Consider the following 19,342-nt stretch of genomic DNA (forward strand, 5'->3'; position numbering starts at 1 on the left):
CGGAATTCGTTTGTTCACTCATTGTAATATTATTTAAAAGCCACCATATGATAATATGAAAAGAGTAAGCCGGTCTAAAAATCCAAAAACCCAAAACAAGCTCAAAATCAACTGTAACGGAGCATCAGGATAACGGAAGTAATTAACCTTTCGTCTGCTCATTCATAAAATTCTATCACAAAAAAAATTATAAAGCATTGATGATGACTGGCCCTAAATAATTTTCAAATAAAAAAAATGTGAGGTTTTTTCAAAATTTTAGTTTTTAAAGTGTTTTAATTGAAATTTTTTTCAGCAGAATAAATATTTGACTACGAACTAAAAGAATCTGGCATCAGAGCGTGTTAGCAGCCGATGTTTACATTGGGCCGATCTGATTTGAAAACCTGAATGTATGAGTGAAATGATAAATAATTAATTTGGATTTGTATAGTAAAATGGCTCACCTCTCGAATGGAAGAGTGAATATTTCATTATTAAGAGATGACGCTCGACGGTTATTGCTTGATTGTCTTGATAAATGTCCCGGTAGTAAGGTGTGTTTAAAATATGTTCACACCTACTGTTTTCTACTTTTTTTTAAAATTTTATTTAAGCAAAGAGTTAAAAGTGCATTGTTGATGTATATTAATTTGTAAATTTGACTTGTTAATGTTCTTAATTTTCTCATCATACCGGGTTCTCGTGGTTCTTAGAAATTGGTAAATATTTTATATTGGTAGGTACTTTATTTACGTTGCAACAGAACTGCACAATGGGCTGTTGGCGACGATCTGAGAAACATCCCTGAGGATGATCCAAAGACATGCCGTCGCAATTTTGATCCTCTGCAGAGGGGATGGCTCTCCTGCTTTGGTAGCTTGACGACCTGCGCGCGAAGTCAAGCACTTTAATGTAACAGTTTAACGAGGACCGATATTGCGTACCCCCGGTCCCTACGCAGGCTGATCAAAGTGGTCACCCACCCGCTTACTGACCTCAGCCACTGATGCTTGACTTCGGTGTTCTACTGGGAACTGTGTCTTCACGATTAGTCAACTGCGGAGCAAATTTATATTGGATTGCCCCTCGATTTTAGCAATTTTTAATGCATTTACAAATGATAGGAAAACTGACTTACTAGGGAGATTTTCGGGGATATTTCCTTATCGGGATTTATACCTTTAGAGTTGGTCCCTTTTTGTGATGTTTTTTTCAAGTTTCTCGTGGGCCACTGCCCGGAAGTTTCCAAGACTTGGCTGTTATTCTGCTACAGATCACGATATGGAAATCTCCCCAGATTTTCTAATAATTAATTGAAATTCAAATAATAGAACAATGTATGGTTTTATGTATAGTTAAAGCTAATATATAGTTCCCAAACTATTTAGCACACAATTCTGCACAGTAGGCAGAATCGCCTATCTGAAAAATTTAACAGTGATAACAAAATTGATGAATCGGCAATAGTTTAAAAGTTAACACTTAGCATTAAATCTTGAACAATTTAAAATACCGTCAAACACTGCTAATTCGAACCTTAAACTGGTTTCATATTTTTCTATTTGTATATATAGATTCTTAGATTTTTATGTCTTAGTTTCTTACAATTTTTAAGTCTATGAAAAATCTTTCATTTAACGAATTTTTCTGCTCTTGCATTGCCATGCTTGAAATCCTTTTTTACAACTTTCTTTTCATCAATTAGTTGTGTTCCTACAATGAAATGTTGCAATACTTTCTAACTAATTTTAAATTTCCATTTTTTATCCTCTTTTTCATATCCATGAAAAACAGTTAAATTTTTTTTGTTAAATTAAAATTAATTAGATAGCCAGCTAACTTTTAGGTACCGAGAAATTAGGTGACTGTTTATAAATATTTAATTGTTACATTAAAAAATATTAATTAAAATGTTTTAAAACAATTTATTTTGCTTTTTTGCGTTTAATTGCAAAATTCACCTGCTCACGGTTGCTATGCCATCAGATTTCACAATTAATTAGATACTTTATTGAATTCCTTATAAATTCGTTTTCTATCCTAATGAATTTTCTTTCTTTTTAGGCTTTATTTTGGGATGAAAAATTAAGTGGACCATTTGGTTTGATTGCAGAATATGTTTTACTACAAGTAATTTGTTCATTTTTTTCCTTTTTATTCCTGTATATATTTTTGTATTATAGTAAAACTAAAATGCTGATACAAAGTCCCATATACCTGACGTCCTTTTATTGGAAGGCTGAACATTTTTTAAAATAAACAAAACTCTTTCCCCTTTTCAAAAAAAATTTTTTTTAATTTATTTTTTACATTTGCAGTTTATTAAAAAAAGTATCTGCTTTTCTGCTAATTTCCACTTGTTTATGATATTTACCCAACTTCTGATTTTTGTTTAATTTTAATCAGATTTTCGCTATAATATGAAGAAAAAAATTGGATATCACGAAAACAAAATCTGACATTTCACTGAAGCTTGAAAAAATCCGGTATCACAATAATTCCATTCTTGCATAAAGCTATTATTATCGCCAAGGATCACATTCTCAATTTCAGAGTAGTGAGCAAAAATTTCACATTTAGAAAAAAATTGCAGATTTGAGATGAAATTGGCATGAATAAAGCAGCTCATTAAGTGATTAGTCAAAAGCGCGATTTGAAATTAACAGATCATAATAATACTATATTAAAAATGAAATCAAAATTTTAAAACCTATGTGGAAATTCTAGACTGTCAAAAATGTGATCAACAAAGCAATAAAATCATCACAAATCGAGTTCATTAAAAAGAAATTCAGAGTTCAATGCTCACTCAATTTCAGAGTAATAATTTTGCTCACTCAATTTCAGAGTGAGCAAAAATTTCACATTTAGAAAAAAATTGCAGATTTGAGATGAAATTGGCGTGAATAAAGCTGCTCATTAAGTGATTAGTCAAAAGCACGATTTGAAATTAACAGATCATAATAATACTATATTAAAAATGAAATCAAAATTTTAAAACCTATGTGGAAATTCTAGACTGTCAAAAATGTGATCAACAAAGCAATAAAATCATCACAAATCGAGTTCATTAAAAAGAAATTCAGAGTTCAATGCTCACTCAATTTCAGAGTAATAATTTTGCTCACTCAATTTCAGAGTGAGCAAAAATTTCACATTTAGAAAAAAATTGTAGATTTGAGAAGAAATTGGCATGAATAAAGCTGCTCATTAAGTGATTAGTCAAAAGCGCGATTTGAAATTAACAGATCATAATAATACTATATTTAAATGAAATCAAAATTTTAAAACCTATGTGGAAATTCTAGACTGTCAAAAATGTGATCAACAAAGCAATAAAATCATCACAAATCGAGTTCATTAAAAAGAAATTCAGAGTTCAATGCTCACTCAATTTCAGAGTAATAATTTTGCTCACTCAATTTCAGAGTGAGCGAAAATTTCACATTTAGAAAAAAATTGCAGATTTGAGATGAAATTGGCATGAATAAAACTGCTCATTAAGTGATTAGTCAAAAGCACGATTTGAAATTAACAGATCATAATAATACTATATTAAAAATGAAATCAAAATTTTAAAGCCTATGTGGAAATTCTAGACTGTCAAAAATGTGATCAACAAAGCAATAAAATCATCACAAATCGAGTTCATTAAAAAGAATTTCAGAGTTCAATGCTCACTCAATTTCAAAGTAATAATTTTGCTCACTCAATTTCAGAGTGAGCAAAAATTTCACATTTAGAAAAAAATTGCAGATTTGAGATGAAATTGGCACGAATAAAGCTGCTCATTAAGTGATTAGTCAAAAGCGCGATTTGAAATTAACAGATCATAATAATACTATATTAAAAATGAAATCAAAATTTTAAAACCTATGTGGAAATTCTAGACTGTTAAAAATGTAATCAACAAAGCAATAAAATCATCACAAATCGAATTCATTAAAAAGAAATTCGACAAATGCGCAATTCAAATCAATTGTATTTCAAAAATTAATTAGCACGCATTATTGAAACAAGGGAAAAATTCGTAGTTTATAAAAAATAATTAAAGGTGCTAATAGACAATCTCTGAGAATAAATTTTTTTTTCAAAAAAAAAGTAAATTTAAATGAATAAAAAATTGCAAAATTTTTTACTATAGTTATAAAAAAAGGTCTTTATTTAATAGATAATTTTAAAATTTAAAATCACTTAAGTTCATTAATATATGCCCCCACCCCCCTCACATGAAAAAAAAGAGAAACTTAAAAAAATTTGCCAATTTAAAATAATCCTAACAAAGTAAATACTTGTAATAATAATTCGAATTAAACCTATGAACATAAATAATTTTACCAGTGTGTATAATTATCATTTAAACAGTGAGTTTTTTCATTTTTTTTATTACTTTTTTATTGGAATATGAGTAAAAGGACAGTGTTTTTGAGAGATATCTGCTTATTTTTATGAAAAGGGCAAACAGGGTGCATTTTAAACTTGACTTTCAATTTCTTAATGTTAATTTATAATTTTTTACTCACCTCCCTCTAGTCTACAAAAAAAAAAGAAGAAAAAAAACTGTTAAAGATCTTGAAGTATTTTTTTTTCTTCTGTAAAAACAAAAATTATATTTTATAACCATTTGTAATCTCAAGCATGATATGATGAGTATGTAACATCGATTTGATTCAAATATCTCCTTAGGAACATGAAGTCACCAAAATGTTTCAATTACAACCCAACAGGTTTCCACCTGTTGATGCTCAGAATATCATATTCATTGTCCGTCCAAAACTGATGTTGATGGACATAATTGCTGACTATATTTTAAAGTAAGCTTGTTTTATTACTATCTAATTTTTCATTAACCTGTTATTATTAACCTTTCTTCTAGGAAGAAAAATTTGCTATAATAGGAAGTTGTCATTGAAAGTAAATTAATTTATGCATTTATTAGTTTATGACTTCCCTTAAATATTGATGCTTTTAAAAGTTTTTAATAAATTTTAATTTTGACTTATAAAAAGTACACTTGCTACAACTTGTGGTGAGCCAGGGAGGTTGAGGCTCCACCATTTCTTGACCTACATTGTAATTGTGGCAATGGGGTCAGCTCTGTGCACAGGCCACCTTTATTTTCCAACCAGGCTGGTACCTATCAATCTGAAGCTGAGTGAGCGACATGCAACCTCTGTGGATCGAACCCCAGTTCTTCACCACAGTTCACTGCCTTAACCACTGGTCCATCGAAACTAATATTTCTATCTAATCTAATATTTTAATGTTTCTTTTTCCTTTTTATTTCTATTCTTAATTTTTTTTTATATTACAGGGTGGCTTCAAAAACTAAAATAAATATAAATAAATAAGTAGAAAATAATAATAAAATTTCCTGCTTTTTTCAGATTTATTTTATTAAATTTACCTGATTTATAAAACCTGTGGCATAAATTTTATTAATTTTTAAGTTATGCCTTATTCTTAAACATGAAATACATTGCAATACATGCTATTGGGGTGAAAATTATCAAATTTTTTTTAAAAATTGTTTCAAGGCATATTTTTTTTTGGGGGGTAAGAAATACCAGACTTTTAGGTATTTCACGTACAAATTTATTCATTTTTGAAAATTTTCCTTTTTGAGAATTATAATTTCACTTCTTGACATTTCCACCTATTACATATTTTATTGTAGTTAGGTAATTATGAATGCAGGGATGAAAGACTTCCGCGAAAAAGCGGAAATCCGCTTTTTTTCCCCCAGTTTTGAAAATTTCCGATCATGTTCCAAAAACTAAAATTTTTTGGAAGTCCTATTGGAGAAACCCAAACCGTCCGAACGATAGTCGGATTACTGCGACTTCCGCTATAGAGTGAAAAGGAGTCTAAGTGCTTCGTTTCGACCTCCGATATTTGATTTTTTTTTTTTTTGTTTGGCTGATTTTCGGAATTTTAAATATTAGGAACTGCACCGGAATCTGCTAAAATCGCGATTTTTAATAAGACAATTTTAATATCAATCATCGATTTTCATATTTAACTGATTTAAAACTTACGTGTTGCAATTTTTTTACGCGATTTAAAAATCGTATGAGTGATTTCTATTCACTCAATTTAAAATTCCAATATCGCAATTTGTATTTAAGCGTTTTTAAAACCAATATTGCGATTTTTATTCTCGTGAGTTTAAAATCCAATATTGCGATTCGTATTCACGCATTTTTAAATCCAATTTTGCTATTCGTTATCACGCAGTTGTAATATCAGATATCGTTTTTCATGTTTGTCCGCTATTTAAAAATTACTCACTGCGATTTGTATTCACGTGATCTAAAAATTATGCATCGTGATTCTTATTTACACGATTTAAAAATTCATTATCGCAATTTGTGTTTTTGTGTTTTTAAAATCCAACAGCTCGATTCATGCGATTTCAAAATCCAAAATCGCGATTCATATTCATGTGATTTTAAAACCCTATCTCGCGATTCTTGAAAAAAGTAGAAGTAAGTTTTCTCTTGAATTAGTTACTGTAAAGATGTGATATATTTTTCATTAGTAAGTAATTTAATAGTCGCGCCTTCCTATAATTGCTTAATTTTTTTAAATATATTAGTGGTCAAAATTTTAAAATTATATTTAAGAAAAGTTTAAAGTTAACTGTCTAAATGCTTCTGCCACTTTAAATATTGAATAAAAATCTCCCAGCATAGTTAAAAGTTGCTTTTATAAATCTCAGTATCTTATAGAGCTCTCCCCCCCCACCTCCCAGTGACCTGCATTGTAAAAGTTCAGCTTTTTTTATTTTTGTCCACTGAAATATTTTTTTAAAAGTTTTATATTTTTAAAATTTTTACAAATTGTGCTATGAAGTTATGTCTTTTTTAGATAAAATAATCTATAATTAGCAGTGATCTATTGGTCCTTGACCTCTAAACTTTGACTCGTACCACCATAAAATAATAATTGGTGGTCCTCTGTATTCAGTGTATGCTGTTTTGGTTTTTTGAATTTAGGTTTCATGTTATGGTCTGTATTTTGTCACAAAATGACTTATTTTATCATGATTGTAATTTCATCATGACATAGAAGACTCTCTGTTTTGTTATTTTTTATTTAAATTCTCTTAATTAACTTTTTTTGAAAATCTAACGGAGGTTTGTAAACAAACCAGTGAAAATGTTTACTAACTAGGATCATCTTTTAATTACTGGACCAGAGACTAAGTTTTATTAGTTTCTACCCTGATTAATAATTGCCTGAAAAGCTTTTTAATCATATGTATTGATATTTTTTAATAATTAAGCCATGATAAGAATACAAAAGTTTCCAGAAACTTAAAATCTTAATAAATGTGTCTGTGTGCTCTTCTATACCTCTATTTCTAATTACAATGCACTTTTTTTCAGAGTTGAAGGCATGAGAGGACCAAAAAAGGAATTTCATATTTTTTTTGTTCCAAGGAAAAGTGAACTTTGCCAGGAGAAATTATCTGTATGTTTCTTAATCATTTTTTCACTTATAAAATAGATTTTTTTCTATTATTTGATCATTAAGTATTATATTTTTTATATTTAAATTTTTCTAGTTCTAAATACATTAACAATATGAGTTTGGATGGTGTTCGTGACATTCTTAATAAAACTTCTCGGTTATTTTACAATTTATTTTTATGCCTGAGCTTAAAAAAGCACTCCATTTTTTATTGGTATTGCACTTAAATTTTATTGTTTGAAATGTGACTTGTGTTATTCATTATTTAATTTGTTAAACCTTTTAACTTTAGCTTAATAAAACACTCAAAACTTGGTAACCTTTACACTTAATATCGTGATATTAATTTCATTAAATCGATTTATTGGTTAGAAGAGATGCTCGATTATCGAGAATTATAGATTTTTTTATATTGTGACTTCGTACCAATTATCAAATTTATCTGTATAAATCAAATTTATTTATGTAAATCAAATTTTTTTCCAAGAGAAAAGCTCCTTATATTTTAAGATTTGAATAGTATTATTAATTTAAATTAATTTATACTATTCTTTAACATACTTTTCATGTGGGAGTTATAATTATAACTGAACTCAATTAGAGGCTAGAAATTACAGGACCTAGATAAGGTTTACAGATTTAATGGGAGATTTCTGGGACTATTTTTTAATAAAAGCTGAAGTACTAATTGAAATTACATTGAATAAAATTTTACAAATTTAAATAAAGTTGTTTAAAATTACACAACTTGACAAAATAACATTCTTTTGATTTGGTTTAAAATTGAACAATGTATATTACCAATGCGTTTATTTTATTGTATTTATATGTTTTTGATTGAATGATAAATGCATAAGCATTTTTCAATTAGTTAAAAATTAGCCAATTTGTTCAAAAAATTAAAAAAATAAATAAACCTATGTGCGAAGCAAACTACAATAATAATAGATAGCTTGTTTAATTTTTCAGTAACTCAAATTAAAATTTGAAGACATGACAGGACCCATATTTAGCAAATAAAACCAGAGGTTCTTAAAAGAGACAAACATTTTATTCTGAAATTCGTTTTTAGTTATTTTAGTTTTAGTTATTATAAACAAGTGCAAATTAATATTTTCCTTATCTTATAATCTCTAATTACAATGATTTTGCTTTGTAGGAGCGAGGTGTTTGTGCAAATATTATTGAGTACACTGCTGAACTTTTTCCAGTTGATAGTGATGTTTTGTCTATGGAATGGGAAACTTCTTTTAAAGTAAAGAAATTTTTTTTCTTCTCCTGTTAAGTTTGTTATTTATTATGTATGGAGTAGAATTTTTTTTGATTCAATAAAAAAATTATTGTAATAAAGTAAAATTGTCACACATTGCTTTCTAATTTATTCTTGAATTTAAAATCCTACTAATAACTTTTCCTCTGAATATCCAGATAGTTTTGTGTTGAATTTGTTGTATTGGCGTGAATTTTGTTATAGATTTTGCTATATAATGACATTAGAATTATTATTATTATTATTTTTTTTTTTTGTCAAAAGTTAATTGTATTTTTATGTTCAAGATTTTGTTTATTACTCAAGGAAAAGGGTTTTTTATGATATTTTATCACACCGTTACTTTTCTATTTGTTCTTGAATTTAAAATCCTGTCAATAACTTTTTCTCTTCATTAACCGAAAAGCTGTGTTAGTGTGAAAATCTTCCAGGATATGTGGCAGGTCTCAGAGGCCTAAGCCTTATCAAACCATAGTAAAAAAAAAAAAAAAAAAAAAAAAATTGTTTTGTGAAATGCTGGTAATTAAAGGATTTTTTTAAATTTTTTAAAAGTAATTTTGAAGATTTTATTCAACTTATTGATTATGAAGCTTATTTAAAAAAGACGTACATACATTAATATTGAAATGTTTTATTTTAAGAAATATATTTCATGCATTTCGCAATAATTCGTAAATAGCATAACTAATGTTCATTTATGTATTGTTAATGTCCTGTGTGACCAGACTGTGTAGGGGTCAGGAAACTGGCAAAGTGGTCAACAAATAAGTGGTTGCCACTGAAAGAGTGGTTAAAAAAATCTGCCCTGTAAATGCCTGAATTGACGAAATGTTAAGTCGGGTGGGCATTTTAAATAAAAAATAAGAGTTCATTAATATTGACACAACAATAATCAGACTCGTCATTCTCTTAAGTAAATGTCCCTTTCTTGTTACAACCAACCATAACTCCCATAGAAGCTATAACTTTATAGTTACTTGGCATTAGAGAGAAACTATTATGTTTTTTCACTTCTGTATATTGATTGGTTTCACGATTGTTTTTGAATTTCATGAAGTATCTTACAGTCTCTTGTTTTTAGGAATGTTACATCGATAATGATATGACGAGCATGTATTATGTTGCAAAATCTTTAATGACCATACAATCCATCTATGGAATCATTCCAAATATCTATGGCAAAGGAAAGTGTGCTAAAGTAGGTTGTTGTTTTTTTGATCTACTCAATTATTTATATTTATAAAATATACTCTTCGCATAAAAGTAAAAAAAACTGGAGAAAAAAAATCTAGGAAGCCTTTTAAGTATGGCACTTAACAATTGCGAACATATAATGTATCTGTGAAAAAATGATCTCAAGAATCTGAAATGGAAAGATATGCTTTTGAATGGAAAAACTTTACTAGCTTCAAAAATTAAAGTAAAGTGTAAAAAAAGTCAAAATTCTCTGGACTTACAAAACAAATTTGCAAAAAAGGATTTGCATTTCATTCTCTTTTCAACTCCAATTTGTTTATGTTCAATTCTGTTTCAAGCACTCAAAACATGTCAACTTTTTTCACACTTTAATTTTTGAAGCTACTTCAGGGTTGACACTCCAAAGCAAAAACCTGGAAAATACAGGGAATTTAAAAATTACCTAAAATAATAGGGGAAATGCAGGGAATTTTGAGTGTTTCTTTAGAAACTTGGAAAATACAGGAAATTTTGAATTTTTCTCAAGAAACTGGCAAAGTACAGGGAATTGTGTTTCTTATTTTCGTCTTTTAAAAAATAGTGACCATTCAGGGTTGTTTCTTCGCAGGGAGAACAAGGAAAACCTGGAAAATACAGGGAATTTAAAAATCACCTTAAATAACAGGGAAAATGCAGCAAAATTTTGAGTTTTTCTTTAGAAACTGGGAAAATACAGAAAATTTTGTTTTATTTTCATCTTTTAGAAAATGGTAACCACTCAAAGTGCAATCTATGGGATATTTAAGGATGATATTTAATCTATATTAAAATAGTTCATTTACTATAGCATTATTTGTTTAAGTATGTTCAGCCGTTCATTCTTTTGTTAGTTAGTTAACCCAATACAGCTCATAAAAAACCACAGTGATTGTGTTTTTCTTCTTAATATATTGTGTGAGCATCAATGGCTCAGGGGATAGAGCGTTCATCTTCCAATGATGTGAACCGGGTTCGAATCCTGGCGATGGCTGGTCGATACGAATTCCGCATCTGCCTTGCACCGAACGCAGTGCTGACAAAAAATATCCTCAGTGGTAGATGGATCATGGGTTAGAGTCGCCTTGCCATCAGGCTAACCGTGAGAGGTTTTCCTCTCCATGTAACGCAGATGCGGATCAAAAAGTTCACCACAAAGGTAAATTTCTCCCGATACTTGATCCAGGAGTTCCCTTTTCTTCTGGATAGGGTTCAAGGTTACGGAGTTGGGCATTAGTAGTCGTAAACCCAAAAAATTTAGTCGGCTATTCAACAATGGTTATAAAATATGAATATATTCTGTATAATATGAACAGGGAATTTTTTTCCCCGGATTTCAGTGGCAATCCTTGAATTTCATTTCTAAATCTTTTAAGTGATGTTTATTATGTTTTGCAGCACGTCTTTGATCTTATGACGAGAATGAGGAGAGAGCTTTCTGGAAACGATCCTCAAATAACACCTCAAATAGACTGCCTGTTACTGTTAGATAGATCAGTTGACTTAGTTTCTGTCTTAGCTACCCAACTGACTTATGAAGGCCTATTGGATGAAAATTTTGGCATCAATAATAGTATGAAAGTGTTTTATATTTTTGTTTAAAACATAACATCCAGTATGCTTTATAAGTCATTAATGTTTAGACAACATAAACAATATATCCTATGTCTCTATTTTAATTACACTTTCTTTTTAATTTAAATTTCCTTTGCAAAATTTTAATTGAATTAAAATGAAATAATTTATTAAAGTTAACATTTCCCCCCGTCAGATTAAAACATTTGTATGAAATATGATTTTTTTTTTTTTTTTTTTTGATAATGTATCAAAAGGTTCAAATAGTATAGTTAAAAAAAAAAATTTTTTTTTAAATTATTTTGAAAACATATTATTTTATATCTGTGAACTTTAAAATATTATTTTCTATTGAATGATTGTCATGTCTAATTAAATATATAATGTAGAATGTACTATTTCTAAATATATAATTTCGTGCATTATTTTATTTTTAATGGTTTTCCTTGTAATGTGAACATTTATGAATTTTCAAAATTTTAATTCGTGTATTTTACCATACTACTTCTTATTGGCATTTTATTTTTGGCAAATACTAAGGAGTTATGGACAGCTATTATTAAAAATTATTCCTCATATTTTCTTCTATATTTAGCATAGGAAAAATTTTAAATTTTATATTATGCCATATTAACTTCTAGTAATGTTTCACTTCATGTTGATTCTATTTATTATTAATATTATTATGTTTTCCTTGTCTTAAAATATCTACCTGTCAAAATAAATTTTTTTAAAAGTTAGATGCCTTGTTTTGTAACTACCACTATGATTATTAAACATCAATTCACTAGTATATAAGACATGCTAACTTGATTAAATCTCGAGGTACCTGTTGATAGATGAAGATTGTCATTGTTGAAGCTCCTTCCCCCACATTGTTGGCCTGCGGTTGTGATTTAAGCACGCCTGCATCGAAAATAACGCCCACTTTGATGGATGATCCACACTGAACAGTTGATTTGTTATTTGCGACGTCGTCATTGTTCTCCTTGTGCTTTTGCTTCTCAGTCTCATTCATTTTAACAGGATCCTGCACACACTCGACTGCTAATACCAACACAGGAGAGACCACACACACAACCATGAACTTAATACAGCTCTCACAACAAATGCTCAAAACTCTGTGTACTTAATACAGCTCTCACCACACGCTCAAAATTCGGTAAAAACACAGCTCTCCGAGTCTTTCGTAAATATGGCAAAATATGATGATTGGCATAGTCGAAAGTTCATTCCCCACTATCTTTCAAAAACCAATTGGAAATTTATTTATGTTTTTAATAGCTATAGCTTTATTTGTTTATGTCTTCAATGTTTATATTAGTTTTTTAAAATTTAAATTCTTGTGTTATGCTATTAATGTTTCTTCTATTGTGCAGATACTATTGAACTACCACCTGAAAAATTTTGCAAACCTGGAGAAGGGGGGCTTCAAGAAATCCCAACAGAGCCTAAGCGTTTACTCTTGAATTCTGGTGAAGAGTTATTTGCAGAATTACGAGATAAAAACTTTAACGCTGTTGGGCCAACATTGAGCAAGAAAGCAAAAGTATTATCTGCACAGTTTGACGTAAGTTGATTGTTTTTCAACAGAGTTTAAATGTTATTTCTGGATTTAACTTTTATTGGTGTGTTATCTAGATCTCTTTTGTTTTGTTTGTTACTTTTCTTCCTCTGCATTCTTAGCAATTCTTACCTATTCTTACTAATTTTTCTTATTCGTTCAATTAAGAAAAATCAGTATATGTTTCAAAAGTTTGTTTCTGCATGTTTCAAATTAAACTTTTCATATTAATCAGTTTTTAAAAGATATAATTTTCATTTGAATATATATTGAATTCATGTTGAACATCTTAAATCAAAGAGGTCCTTAAATTCATGTAATTGTCGACGTAAGTCTTTTCTTTGATACTCTTTTCCAAAGCACTTATCCCTTGCTTTTATTTAGTGTTTTTTTCTTTCTTCCTGAACTTTTTCTTGTGGTTCTAGTTTAAAGTGTTACTCATTGCCGAGAAAGTCACAAACTCTAACTTTCTCTGCATTGAGTAACATATTGTAACTTAATTTTTCTATATTTAACTTTTATATGTAACTTTTTTATATCTAAGTATCTGTGACAAAAATGTGTAGTTATTGAACCATATACAAGCAAATTTCATTAAAATTACTAAAATTTAAATAATATTTCATTAGAATTGATAAAATTTAAACAGTATTTATTTAAGATTAATGAAATTTTAACCATATTCCATTAAATTTACTAAAATTTAAGCTGTATTCCACGAAAACCAAACGGTGTTCCAAGACAGTTAATTTTTGTCAATATCTTAAAAACCTGATGTCATGGTGCAAAAAAAAATTCAGATTTGAAACATTTTATACTGTATTGTCTGCGTTTTGTTCAGCTGTACTATAATTACGTTATTATGATTTGTAGTACTGAAAAAAAAGCCAAATGTGTATGTTTCGAAATTCTACAAAAAAATAAAGTAATTTATTCTAAAATATTCAGGATTTTATAAAACAAACTACTATGTAGGAATATATAAAGCTAACTAATTTGTCTTTTAAAGATTTTACTACATATTTATTTCAAATGTTACTTTTAGTTAAGTATGAATGATCATAATATAGTTTGTGTGTGAGTTACTGTTGAATCTCTAGTAAATTAATTAGTTGTTAATTTTGTTTCCATCTTTCTTTTACTGCAGAAAAATAAATAAATGAAAATTTCGAAAGGATTCTTAAGATTTTCCAATTAAAATTATTTTTTATTTTTTAGGAAAGACATGGTGCCAAAACTATTGATGCCATTAAACAATTTGTTGATAAATTGCCTCACATGCAAGCTGCTAAAAAATCTCTTGCAACTCGTAAGGAAATTTCTCTCTTTTTTTTTCTATTTTGTAAAATCTATAAAATGTATATGTAATCTATATGTATTATGTAAAATGTATAAAATCTATATCTTTTGTGCATATAATTTGCAAAACCTTTCTTCTATTACTTATATTAAGAGTACCATAAATGTGATCTTGTACTTATAATCACATTTAATTTTAAAGTTGAAGAATTTAATGAAAAAAAAAGTTTTTAACAAAATAATCAAGTTTTAATAAAAAAAGGTTTTAATATTGAGTTAATAGAGATCTTAATTAAAAATAAGTTTTAATAAACATCTCTATTAACTTTCTTAACTAATTATATTTATATAGAACTAAATTACCTCCACTATTTAAAGTGAATTCTAATATACGTGTAGATATACTTACCCCTTGAATTACCGACACTTATATATTTTTTTATTAAAGCAATTCTCAGTAATCAGACAAATTTATATATATAAAAAAAAATCAAGGTGTGGTTTTGTTTTTATTTCAAGTAAAAAGATGTTACTAAGTTTTGATGTTATTGCATTGTAATTCATTTAAAGACTTTTTGTTTATATTTGACATAAAATTATATATTACACATTATGTAACACATTAAAAGTGACAATTGATAATGTATACAGCTTTATAATATTTTTTAATAACTTAAAAAATATTATTTTGCATACATTTTACTAGATTTTTAAAGATTTATAAATTTGACATGATTGTACAATTTCAGTCCTTTTAATCAGTGACTCAATTGAAGTTCAGTGCACAAACCCAAAATGTTTTAAATTGAGGTCATACTCCAATTTTTTCGTTACTTTAATTTATTTGGACAAGAAAATCTTTTTTGTTGTTTGGACAATGGTATCATATGGCTTAAAAGTTCGTCATTTTTTGTTTTGTTTTGAAAACTAAGCTTATGTCAAAGTTATATCTAAAAGATGTATAAGAGATACCACTTTGTTTTGCTGAGAAACATGTAGATCAAAAGTGGGAATTATATTATTTTCTCAAATGTTGAAGGCATATAAAAAACAAATTTCTCCTCAACAAACAAAAAGAACAAAGTTAAATTGCTTAGTTAGTTTAGGGAAATAAAAGTGTGAGTGCTAGAAAATTATAAAACAAGGAATCCAAATGAAAACTGATAAATAATTAAAGAATACCTTTTTATTATTCAATGACAAAAAATACACTCATTCAACAGACTGAACCTATCTTTAATAGATGTCAAAGTAGCTCTTGATACTTTAAAATGAATTTCATATCAACGAAAGTTATAAAGCTTAATTGAAAGTTACAGAAACTTTCAAGCCATGTTGGATCTTTAATTTTAATTTTTTCTAATCAAATAAATGTGATAATATCTTAAAATCCTTCTGTAAATTAAAAAAAAAATGCAGTTCATGTTTAATTAAAATATCAAATGTAGATTCAATGAATCAAAATATAAATGTAATAATCAATTTAGCTTTTAGTGTATTTGTAAAGTTTAACATTCCGGCTTATAAAATCAGCTGTCTAATAAAATTAAATTGTTCTCAGAACGGTTTTAATTTTAATAGGTGGCTGACACAGTATTTATATTATTATTGCTTTATGAAATTGCTCTTTTGTCATTTTCTAATACAGTGAACTCTCGCTACTGCGATATCCAACACAACAATGACCCCCTTTATTAGGATAATGTTTCGTGGTCTCGACAAACTTGTATATGAATTAATGTCATGCTCCTCTCAATATTACGATATTCTCTGAAGCAATAATCCCCTGTAAAACGATTTTTTTAAAAATTTCAACCTTAATTTCGCCATTTATTATTGGTTTTCAAATAATGTAAAAAATCTTATTTTATCATCTTTTGCCGTTTTCCCTCTTTTTTCTGACAAGAGAAGACTCGATGCTGATCACCCAAGAACTTCCATTCTTAGAACTGCCACCCTTATCTCTTAAGAAGTCACAGATGTAACATTCCTGTTTGATTTCATTTCCTTCATGTTAAAAACTGATCATGAGTCACAAATGACCACAAACATCACATTAACACCTGAAAAAGCATTCTTTCTGTAGAGGGTGGGTAGAGCACCATTCGTAAACGAAAATCGTTTTCGTGCTTTGGGCTCAATGCATACTTTGTTGGTTGACTTGCCAGTTAAAAAAAATGAATAAACAAACAAAAATATCAGATTATTTTCAATAAAAACGGTTTTCAGGTATGTTTAAGGTCTTATTTTCTGAAACTATTTCAACTGTTTTTAATATTTAACCGCAATTATCACTCTGTAAATAAATTTTTTGCGTAATATATAAATACTTTTATAGTTAATACATATATAACATTAAAATTTTTAAAAAATCTTATCGTGTCCCCAAAGTATGTAGGTCCTCGATATAACAATATATCCCTCTATAACAATGTATTTATTTGGTCCCCAAAATATTGTTGTTGCGAGGTTTTACTGTAAATGTCAAAATGGTTATTAAAAAGGAATTTATCTTCATTAATGTAGATACATCAATGGCCGAGCTCATCAAAGAAATCATTGATTCAGAAATGTTTTTGAATTCTTTGCAAACAGAACAAGGTAGCATTACTTATTTTTGCATGAAAACATATATTGTGGTTTAATGCTTTATTTTTTTAAATAAATTTTAAAAGTGTGTTGTTTGTAGAATTCATGAATGGCCTCGACACCGACAAAACCAATGCTCACATAGAGGACTGCATTGCAAGAGAAGAGCCATTTATCAAAGTGAGAATATTGCTGGAAATTCTGGTCATAAATCAAGTGTTTTATTAACACTAAACATACCAACACTTAATCTATACCTATTTTTACCATAGCCGGTCAAATGACCGGACTTCATGTTTCTTGATTGAATGTATGAAATATGGATGTTAGGAAGGAAATAAAATAAAAAAACTTTATTATAATTGTATATTGCCAATTTTTATGCATTTACAAGCACAAAGAATAAGAATTTTTAATTCATTGCCCAATGCATTTTTTTTTATGTATACAGGGTGTTTCCGTTGTACATTTTATGCAAGCATATTTCTTCTAATTATTATTATTTCTGTAATTCTTATAATTATAAGATTATATAAGAATTATAATTCTTATAATTAATATTATTTCTTCTAAGAACTTGTGCTGTCTTGATGGTTTCGACATTTTTCTGGATAAAAACTAACAGTTACTTAGAAATGAAGTAAAGCTATCAAAATAAAATATAAGCTACTTACCAAAACATTTACTTTCTGTCACTTCTTCTTACACAAAAATACCAATCTAAAATTTTAGGTATTTTCTTGAAATTTGAATTCACAGTTATTCTGATTGAACTCACTACGCAACAGTCTTTGCAGAAATGTTCAACTAATCGAATGCATTACGTTGAACACACATTACATCATAATTTTTGATCCGATAACCTTATAAAGCAATAAATTATTCTCGCGGTCAAATGACCGGTTGTGGTAGAAATAGGTACACGACAAGTATTATTCGAAGCAAACAAAATACAAGAAAAAAATAATAATAGATTATTAACTTTATGTAATTGTTAGAAAAAGTCATGAAGTCAAATGTGCAAAAATGATAAGATGATAAGGGCATTTTCAGTGCAAAAAGTTCTTAAACGGTCATTTGGCCAGTTATGGTATGTTTAGTGTTAATATGGTTTATTAAAATTTGTTCATAAATATAGCACTTAAAAATCAAACATTGAAATTTTTTAGCACAATCTGCAGTTTAAATTATATTAGTTCAATATAAATGAACTGAATATCTTTAAGAAAATGTAAAAGCCTAAACCTGCAATTGCAAAATTTGCTGAATTGTTATTGTGTATGTTTGTTTTAATTATTACTGACCATTCCAATATATTTAGATTTTTTTCTAGCAAACAAAGAACTTAATTATCATCTACAAAAAAGAGTAATAAAAAATATTGCCATCTCAGTTAAAAATATTCTTAAAATAGCTGCCTCACTTTAAATATGTTGAAAATGCGTTTTATTTATATTTTCACTATCTGAAAATTCAGAAATTTAAAAACTGGGCTCTAATATTTCCTACGTTACAAAAAAGAAATTATATCTCATTATTGCATGATTCAATTTGAAAAAAAAAAAAACATGGTTTTAAAGTGTTATAATAAAATGTATACTTTTGTTGAAAACCCATAAATTTGATTACGAAAACTACTTAAAAATTTCAACAAAAGATTCAAATATTTTTTGTGTTGCTCCATACAAAAAAGTTTTTTTTTTAAAAAAAATGCTTGCTCAATTAAAAAGAAATTTCATAATTTTGTAGCTGAAGTCTTACAGAATACATTAAGAATATTCGGAATTTTTTCTTTATAAAAAAATTACAAATTTATCCAAATGCAGTTGTGGAATGTTTTATAATGCAACTTATGAATACACTGAAGTTATTTTTATTGTAGACATTGAAACTCCCTTTTGTACAAGCAAAAGTTTTATGCATTTTACTATTATTATTTTAGGTGCTTAGATTGATATGTTTACAGTCTCTCACGAACAATGGTCTGAAACCTAAACAACTGGATTATTATAAACGTGAGATAATTCAGGTATGCTTTATTTTTTTACATTGCTCAGCTAAGATAACATGTTGTTTTAGTTTTTATTACATTTTTTAGTTATCTTAATTAGATTTCGTTTATTGTGCTGTATGTTATATTTTTTACTGTGCTATGACTATGTTGAAATTATCTTTTACTGTGCTTATTTACTGTTGCTGAACATAAATGCTGCTCATTCAGGAGCAAGTGTCAGTCAAACAGCTCTGTAAATAAAAACTGACAAAAAATAAAACTGTATGTATAGAAATTAATAGCAATTTTACAGCAGCTCTGTATATGAATATTAGTAAAAACAATTCAATATTTACTTTTTCTTCATCTTGTTTAACAGTGA

General features: G+C 28.0%; 2 protein-coding genes across 2 annotated transcripts in view; one reads left to right on the plus strand and one right to left on the minus strand.

The window, feature by feature from the left end:
- LOC107446173 (small G protein signaling modulator 1) overlaps window positions 1–219 on the minus strand; it is a 47,509-nt gene extending 47,290 nt beyond the window's left edge. The window contains exon 1 of the mRNA XM_071177837.2: window positions 1–219. Coding sequence (XP_071033938.2) covers window positions 1–22 — 22 coding nt within the window. The 5' untranslated portion in view covers window positions 23–219.
- The window catches only part of LOC107448071 (vacuolar protein sorting-associated protein 33A), a 27,833-nt gene continuing 8,665 nt past the window's right edge, over window positions 175–19,342 (plus strand). Inside the window, exons 1-12 of the mRNA XM_087157824.1 lie at window positions 175–536; window positions 2,047–2,112; window positions 4,669–4,796; window positions 7,374–7,458; window positions 8,618–8,713; window positions 9,810–9,926; window positions 11,339–11,513; window positions 12,895–13,085; window positions 14,298–14,388; window positions 16,905–16,979; window positions 17,068–17,147; window positions 18,910–18,996. Coding sequence (XP_087013950.1) covers window positions 438–536; window positions 2,047–2,112; window positions 4,669–4,796; window positions 7,374–7,458; window positions 8,618–8,713; window positions 9,810–9,926; window positions 11,339–11,513; window positions 12,895–13,085; window positions 14,298–14,388; window positions 16,905–16,979; window positions 17,068–17,147; window positions 18,910–18,996 — 1,290 coding nt within the window. The 5' untranslated portion in view covers window positions 175–437. The remainder of the gene's footprint in view (window positions 537–2,046; window positions 2,113–4,668; window positions 4,797–7,373; window positions 7,459–8,617; window positions 8,714–9,809; window positions 9,927–11,338; window positions 11,514–12,894; window positions 13,086–14,297; window positions 14,389–16,904; window positions 16,980–17,067; window positions 17,148–18,909; window positions 18,997–19,342) is intronic.

The sequence above is a fragment of the Parasteatoda tepidariorum genome, chromosome 2 (assembly GCF_982258835.1).
Source record: "Parasteatoda tepidariorum strain Cologne lab strain chromosome 2, Ptep-v5.0, whole genome shotgun sequence".
Lineage (NCBI taxonomy): Eukaryota > Metazoa > Arthropoda > Arachnida > Araneae > Theridiidae > Parasteatoda > Parasteatoda tepidariorum.